Below are 7,982 nucleotides of genomic sequence, written 5' to 3' on the forward strand. Positions count from 1 at the left end.
AAAAGGAATTTTTACGGCACTGTCCTCTCTTCTGTTTTGGCCCAAAAAATCAGCAGCAGGTCAGACACAGTGCATTCAGCTGGCCCAAGGGCACCAAGTGTACTTCCATTACAGAGAAGGCATGGACATCTTAAGTCTCCCAAAAACCGGCGTGGCGCAAGGTCCTGCTATGTTATGCTGCTGGGGTGGCTAAACTGTGACTCTCCAGATATGTGTTTACTTTATTTTTAGATTTCTGTACCACCGTTCTCGGTTGATTTGCGGTGGCTTACAATGCGATCATAAAAACACGGTGGAACCCCTAAAAACACCCTTTAATAGAACGAACAAGATGGCAGTTGATAGGAATTCCAAAACTCCATGGACTACAATTACCATGAACCCCTGCCTGCTGAACATCTAGAGAGAAGCAGTTTGGCTAGATCTTCCACACTGGCTCTTTGAAAACACTTTCTGGAGTTAGAAAAATGATTAAAAAGTCACGGGGTGCACACTAATAATACAGAAAGAGGCTTCAGTAGGTTTTTCCTGGAACATGATAGTTTTCAGCAGCCTGTGATGTATATCTTGTTTCCCTAGATTTGTTTGGAATCCATTTATTATTATTTAAGAGGTAATAATTTTCAAGCTCTGATTCCCAGTACTCCTGCCTTTGGAACTCTTTCAATAGTTTTATCACATTTGCAGTGAATCAAACTGGGGTATGCTAATATTGAAGCCTGTAAAATAATTGCGGTTAAAAGGCTAAGAACACTGACGGCTCTTTTCTTAGCATGCAAAGTCTCAAATCCGTCCCCTCTACACCCAAATGGTAGAATAGTAGTTCTCATGCGGATTGTACATCTCTGCCAGAGCCTATATTTTTGCATTATTGGGGGGGTTCAGGCAGTTCCCTCCTCACCCCCCCCCCTGGTCAAAAGTGCTAGAAGATGCAAGATGGATTTGACAGCGCTTTGGCTGCTGAAACATCCCCCCCCCAAAAAAACTCCCAGAAGCTTCGAAAAACAGCTTGTGATCCTGTTACAGCACTGAATCTGCTTCCTTATCCGTTGCCACCCAGAGGCACAATGGGAAATGTAGGCAAGGCTTGGTGCGTGTTTTGATCTCGCAGCCTGAACCAAAAACTCTGTTTGCAAGCGATGAAAAGGCAACCCCCCCTCTCTCTCTTGGTTTCTGCACCAGGGGGAGGGGGAGGGTCGTGCGACTGGAAGAGAGGGGAGCAACGTTAAGCTCTGAGATTGCAAACAGGATTCTTCTTGCAAAGCAAAACCCAGCGTGCACGGGCAGAGCGAACCAGGAGCCGCTTTACCTTTCTGCTGAGGAACTCCCGCACCACCGAGGCTGCCACTTCTTCCGCAAAAGCCGCTTCCATCCTTTCCCCCTCCCTCCGTGTGCAGAATCCAAGAGGGGGGGGGGCTTAGTGGATGAGGAGCAGCATCTAGTTGGCGGACGGAGGCTCCATCCCCTGGCCCAGAGAGGGGGCACTTCTGCCCGTCCGTCTCCCGGCTGGGATTTGTCCGTTGGCCGTCTGTTAACGTTGGGGGGGGGGGGTTGCCGTGGAGATGGTGCTCTCGGAAGAGAATCCTTGTCTTTTCCCCTCCCACCTTTTGCACGAACCGACTGAAGGACACCCGGGGTGGACCTGGCGCTCACAAATCTGTGGGGTTGTGCATGACAAGTCAGCTAGGTCTTTAAGCACTCTGCAAAAAATATATTTTAAAGTGGAGTCCCTGCATGGAATTTCTTAGGGATGTTCGTAGTGTGGAGAGGATGGGTTTAAAATTGTATCGTGCCAGTGGGAAATGTTTAGATAACAACCGTTTCAGATAACAACCCACCATTTGTTAAAGAATTCTTGGCCTCCTTTAAGATTTTAAAAAGGACTATATATAGGTCGGTTGCAGGTCACTTTTTGAAGTAAGCAGCGTGATACCTTTATTGTTTATGTATTATTTATATTATTATTTTACATATATTTATTTTTTTATCTTTGGACTTCTTGCCTGCCACTCCTTGCGAACTGGGTTGTGGTGAGTTCCATAGGCTCTTTGTGGGAAGGGTTTGAACTGGTTTTGCTGGGGAATAGACAGAGCTAGTTTGAACTTTTCCTTCGGATTAGGGTGCACATTTTTAGGAGCCATTGGCTGCAATGCTTGTGTGGGTAGCAATTTCTGTTTGGGTTTTGCCTCATCACAGAATGCCCTCTTTGGCTGGGCCTCCCCCCCCCCCCCCCAGGGCTTGTCAAATGTCCCCATCCCAGGAAGGAAGGTCTGTGTGTGTGTTGTTTTTTTTTTGTGTTTGTGTGTGGGAGGGGTGGTAGGTTTGTTTATTTATTTATTTATATTTATATTCCGTCCTCCCCCAAAGGCTTGGGGCGGTTTACAGGGAACAGGAAACAGATACATATAACATGAGTCTTTGAAAACACCTTCTGGAGTTAGAAAGATGATTAAAAAGTATGGTAATATCCCCAAATGGTTGAGCAATTGGTCAACATGTGGCTATTGGGGCACAAGCTGGGCCATGGGGTTACCTGTGCGGGCTAGTTGGTAAGATTGCCTTCTTCAGGTGGGGCCGGGAGACCTGTCATTACAGCTGATCTCCAAACATCAGAAATCCAAGTTCCTCTGTAGAAAACGGGTACTTTGCAAGGTGGGGGTCTACGGCATCTCGCTCTGCTAAGGTTCCTGGCTTCCCCACGTAAGATTCCCAAACTCTCTTCAATTCTCCAAACTCAACAGCTGGCAACACTTCTAGTTGGGTTCTGTATGGTTGAGGAATCACATGGCCAACCTGTTCCTCTGGAGGACCAGCAGCAGGGCATTGAGGCTGAGGCCTTCCCCTGGTTGCTGCCTCCTGGCTCCAGGATTCGGAGGCTTAGTGCCTCTGAATGTGGAGGATCCCCTCCGTCACCATGGCTAGGAGCCCTTGATAGGCTTCTCTTCCAGGAATCTTTCCAATCCTGTTCTGAAGCTACCTATGCCTGGGGCCACCTCTGCATCTTCGGGCCATGAACCCCACATTTTGATCACTTGTGCATTTGCTGATGGAATAAGGGTTGCCACTGCCACAGCTGAAAGGAAGGGGGAGCAGTCCAGCGGTGACAAGAAGGGCTCATGGCTCAGTTGAAGAGCCTCTGCTTTGCATGCCAAAGGTCCCAGGTTCAATCCCTGACCTCTCCAGTTAATAAAGGACCAAGCAACAGGTGATATGAATGACCTGTCAGAAACTCCGCAGAGTCAGTGTGGTTAGATGATACTTTGATGGGCTGGTAGTTTGAATCAGGACAAGACAGCAGCATTGCCGTTGATGTGGGCTCAAGCTTTGGTGTGTGGGCAGTGTTCTTGTTCATGTGATATTGATAGGTGGGGGGCCTCCATCAGCTTGAGAGGCCCCTCACAGCTGCTTTTTGTGGAAGTTTCCTGCCAACTAGTCAGTTTCCCCGTATCTTCCTTTTCTTGGCCTCTAATGCTCTTCAGTGCCACCCTGGCATCAGATAAGTAATTTTCCTGCTTGCGGTGGTGACACGGTGTCAGTGATGTGGTTTTCTCTATGACAGTCAAGGAGTGCCAAGCTGAACCCTATGGGTTCCTGGGGCAAGTGTGCACAAATAGACTTTAAAATATATCTGTAGCTCGGTAAAATAAAATTTTAGGAAATTTAGTTTATTAGTAAGCAACACGCTTAAGTGTGTTGGTATCTGGCTTGGAACTGTATTATCAATAAATAAATTATAACTAATATTCAATACAGTAGGCAGCACTGATCTCTAAAATCAAGCAGTTCAGTAAACAAAATGCTAACTTATCTAACACAGTGGGCATTGCATTAGATGGCACAATCTTATACTATCCTATCAATACAGGCCTCAGCTCAAGCATTCTTCCATGTAACAATGTCTGGTAATATCCCCAAATGGTTCGGAAAGCAGATCTGTACGGTGCTTTCGCAGTTACCTGCTCACCCCTTCTCCATTGCCCCCTACAGCAAGGGTCCCTAACCTTTTTAAGTCTGTGAGTGCCTTCTGTATTTCAATACAGCATGATGGGTGCAACCACAAAATGGCCGCCACAGGAGGTGGGGCAGTCACAAAATGGCTGCCATGTCTTCCTTATGGCTGTACCATGAAGACTGCTGTGTCATGGTGGGTACCAGGAAAGGTTGTGGGTGGCCACAGGTGCCTCATTGTGGAACCTGTCGTATCTTGCAAGAAAGGTTGACACCCCTGAATGTTCCCAAAGTTTTAATTCTGTTTCCCTTCACTCCCAAGTTCTACAGTCTGTGTTAGTAGTCAAACTATTATTACTGGGGTAAAACATGAGATGCCTTCACACTCCTGTTTTGCTTTCTGTCCATAGGAATACAGCAAGAATTTCAGAATGCATTTAATCCATATGCTACTGAAATCAGGGCCATATTTGCTTGGAAAGGGAGTAAGAGATGCTGAATTAAGCCATAAAAATAGTTTTATCTTTAATCTTCAAACAAACGAGAAAGTCTTCGTAATCCTGAGACAAGGCAGGTTCTCTTCACTGAGGAAAGCTGGATCTAAAGACTGTAAATATCTTCTTTCCAGATGGGAGTTAAATAGGGACATGGAAGCGTTTAAATCACTTTTGCAGTGCTTTGCATAATAAAACGTCCTGCAAAATGTCAATGAAGATTCAGATTCCTCAGCACTTTGCAACAACTTTGAATCTCAGCTCAGCTGGGTCGTGCCATTCCTGTTGGGCAGGGGTAGTCAAACTGCGGCCCTCCAGATGTCCATGGACTACAATTCCCAGGATCCCCTGCCAGTGTTCGCTGGCAGGGGCTCCTGGGAATTGTAGTCCATGGACATCTGGAGGGCCGCAGTTTGACTACCCCTGCTGTTGAGCGTGATCAGTTCACAGCATATAGGTAGGATGGGGGGGGGGGAGGAGTACAGATTGAATGGGATCCTGTTATCCAAGCCCCCCCAAAAAGCCCTCAGTTCCTTGGCCTCACCCCAGCAGCGAGATGAGCATGACGACCCCCATGAACTGGGTGAAGAGCACCAAAGGAGTGAGGAAAGACCACACGGGCCACAAGGCGACGTTGAAGCAGATGGCCGCGGCCAGGAAAGAGGCCGTCGTGATGGGGATGAGGGCCGGGTAGGCCGTGTCGTAGTCTTCGATCCCGCGGTACCACTCAAGGTAGATGATGCAATAGAAGGCCACGGCCAAGCTCCCCAGCAACAGCCAGATGCCGAGCATGAACCAACCACTCTCTGTCTGGATAATCTCCTTCACAGCTCTAAAAAACTCAACGTAATAGGTGACGGCGACCGAGGCCACGATCCAGAAAGCCGAGTGGACGTTCAGCCTCGGAGGGGGCTTCTCTTTCTTCTCCGCGCTCGTCAATTCGACGGCCGTCGCGGTCTCTCCCTCAGATCCTTGAGCCGGCTGCTGCGTCCCGAGAGGCATGCGGCCGAGCTGTCTCCTCAGGCGCAGCAGCGGCTCCAGCAAGTCTCCATCTTGGGCAGCCATTTTAGCCTCCGCCATCTTGGGATGGGGATGGGCCCACCCGGAGCTCTCCAAAACCAGCCTCTGATTTTTCCCGTTTCTTTCGATGGCGAGAAGTCGGAACGCTCAATGGGAAATGCGCGGATCAACGTTAAATTGAGACTCGTGCTGGAAAACAGGGAAAGAAATCTTAACGTGAAACGGGCCAGTTACGCATCGTGCGAACGTTCGTGTTATCTCTGTTTTAATCCAAAAGAGCTGAAATCGCTCTTGTAAAAGACTGGCATTTCAGAAAGAGAATATCTCCAAGGACAGAGCTCCATAAACCGAGCATTGTTACTGGAGAAAAGCTTTGCTTTGGGCCCCAAATGGGCAGGAGTCTGTCTCTACCTTTTCAACTTTTTGACTGTGGAAAAGTCCCTGAAATGAACTGTTTAGGCTTTGAGGATCCCTGGAAGTGATGCCAGCTGGCCACTCCTGCCTGCCACCCCCTCTCCAGAAGTGGCATAAACACCTACACACCCTGGGCCTTCTTTCACTCTTTCTCCCAACCTTTACTACTACTACAGTGGATTTGGAAAGAAAGATAGGATACCACACCACAACAACCCCCCCCTTGATTTTTACACTTCAAAGAGTTGAAAGCTCCCTTTATTTTAAAGACTCAAGGACACCTGTCCTCCCCCCCCTCCCCATTTTATCTTGATGACCAATTCAGTGGGTTTGCTGGATTTCTTTATTTTTGCTTTTCCATGTTAGGGCCCAGGAGGGCGTGGAATTTTGGTGTAGTCCACAGTCATTGAAGCACCTCTTGGATCACAAAAGAGTCAGCCTCTCCTACCCGCAAACCTACACAGTCTGGATCGTGGTGGCACCCTTCCCAAAAAGTCCCCTGCATGAGACAAATGCGCTGGTGAACACTGAATGTCGTTGTGCAGCAAGTCCAAATACAACACCGATCAGGCCCGAAGCTTCTAGCAAGACGTCTCAGCCGCTGGTCTGTCAGTGAGCTCTTCAAAACCCATCCCAGATGAATATTCTCCCATGCGCCCAGCGAGCATCCATTCATCATGCTTGGCCTCAGGGTTTGTCTCTTGCTCACGGACATGCCTGGAAGGTCTCTAAAGAGTCCTAAAGACATCTGGTTAAGGGATGGAGGGGCTAAAAGCAGAAAGCCAGAAAAGCCCAATTGGCTCAAATCAGATGAAAAATTATGACCCGTTTAGAGTTTGTCCAGACATTTAGACTTTGTCTATTTTATTTTATTTGTATACCACCCTCCCAGAAGGCTCAGGGCTGTTCACATAAAACAGAACAAACAATGCAGATAACTTAGATTAACAATAATGAATGAAGTGAAACTATGAGCACAAAGGCAAAATACAGTGTTGGAGCACAAAGCCCTCTGCTGCAGGATCCACTCAAATGCAGAAATGGAGAGCCAGTGGCACTCGAGGAAGATGTGCTGTCTTTGCATGAGATGCTTAATCTCTAATGAGAGAGAAACTGGACAAACTCAGTAGCATTTTTCCCCACCTGAGAATCCCCCAATCCACCCCCACATGTGCCTAAAGAGCGCAGAAGGAATACTCACAGAGACTGATGCCTGCAGAATGTTTTGGAGACATTCCAGCTGGGAATTTTGCTCACTGCAGCTGAGGCTCCTGGATCCTTATAAAATGCTGCCGTTTCCAAGATATGGAGGTAAACTAAAGAAGCCCTGTGTTTCCTGGACCAGCTTGCAATCCCAGAAGTCCCGGGACTTGTCAACTGCTTCTGTGTGCATGGTCGTCGCTACAAGGCATCGTGGGAAATGTAGTTCTAGACGCCGTGATTGGGCCATCGTTTTCGCAAATAGGCGACAAACCAGTTTTTCTGGGTTTAAGCTTTTGAAAGTCAAAGCGCCCTTGGGCAGATACCGTGATCAGCTTGCTTAGACCAGAGGGGGAGAGACTGCGGGCAGAAAATGAGTCATGAGATAATCCTGTGCCCCTATTCAGCCTGGGGAGCGGGGTTGGTTCACTTATTCTGAACTTCATATTTAATAAATTTATTTATAGGCTGTCTCTCTCTGTGGGCAGGTTTGGGGAGGCTTACAGTACACTTAGTGATGATAACAGCAGTAAAATCGTCATTTAAAACATTGAGATACGTATCGTTAAGTTTCCTATAAATTTTTAAAAAATGAGTGGTCAAAATTTCAGACGAAGAGGGGATGGTTCCTTGTAAAAAGAAATCAATAAATTTAGACAGAAATCAAGAAATCAATACATTTAGCCATATTATTTATGTAACTGTGAAATTGTTTTGACTTTGCTGGTCTATGACCGTAATAAAGAATACTGATACTGACAGAGGCTCAAGAGCCAAACCAATCTGAGCCACGATTGGGCGGCCCGGAGGATTAATGGGATCCTTGTGGATCTTTGGCAAAATGAGGGATGCCCACCATCTTCCGTTGTCCAGAAGTTACTCTGATAGGTTCCATGGCCTCTCTTT

At 47.3% G+C, this 7,982-nt stretch overlaps 2 protein-coding genes across 2 annotated transcripts in view; both read right to left on the reverse strand.

Annotated features, from left to right (window-relative positions):
* Positions 1-1,542, reverse strand: part of MINDY4 (MINDY lysine 48 deubiquitinase 4) — a 46,579-nt gene extending 45,037 nt beyond the window's left edge. The window contains exon 1 of the mRNA XM_077303401.1: positions 1,310-1,542. Coding sequence (XP_077159516.1) covers positions 1,310-1,372 — 63 coding nt within the window. The 5' untranslated portion in view covers positions 1,373-1,542. The remainder of the gene's footprint in view (positions 1-1,309) is intronic.
* Positions 1,543-4,228: 2,686 nt separating this feature from the next.
* TMEM128 (transmembrane protein 128) lies at positions 4,229-7,243 on the reverse strand. The gene is made up of 2 exons (XM_077303700.1): positions 7,078-7,243; positions 4,229-5,651 (listed from the first exon to the last, which is right to left on the reverse strand). The coding sequence occupies exon 2, from the start codon at positions 5,520-5,522 to the stop codon at positions 4,983-4,985; it is 540 nt and encodes a 179-aa protein (XP_077159815.1). The 5' UTR covers positions 5,523-5,651; positions 7,078-7,243; the 3' UTR covers positions 4,229-4,982.
* Positions 7,244-7,982: the final 739 nt, after the last annotated feature.

Source organism: Paroedura picta, chromosome 11 (genome assembly GCF_049243985.1).
Source record: "Paroedura picta isolate Pp20150507F chromosome 11, Ppicta_v3.0, whole genome shotgun sequence".
In the NCBI taxonomy this organism is placed as follows: Eukaryota; Metazoa; Chordata; class Lepidosauria; order Squamata; family Gekkonidae; genus Paroedura; species Paroedura picta.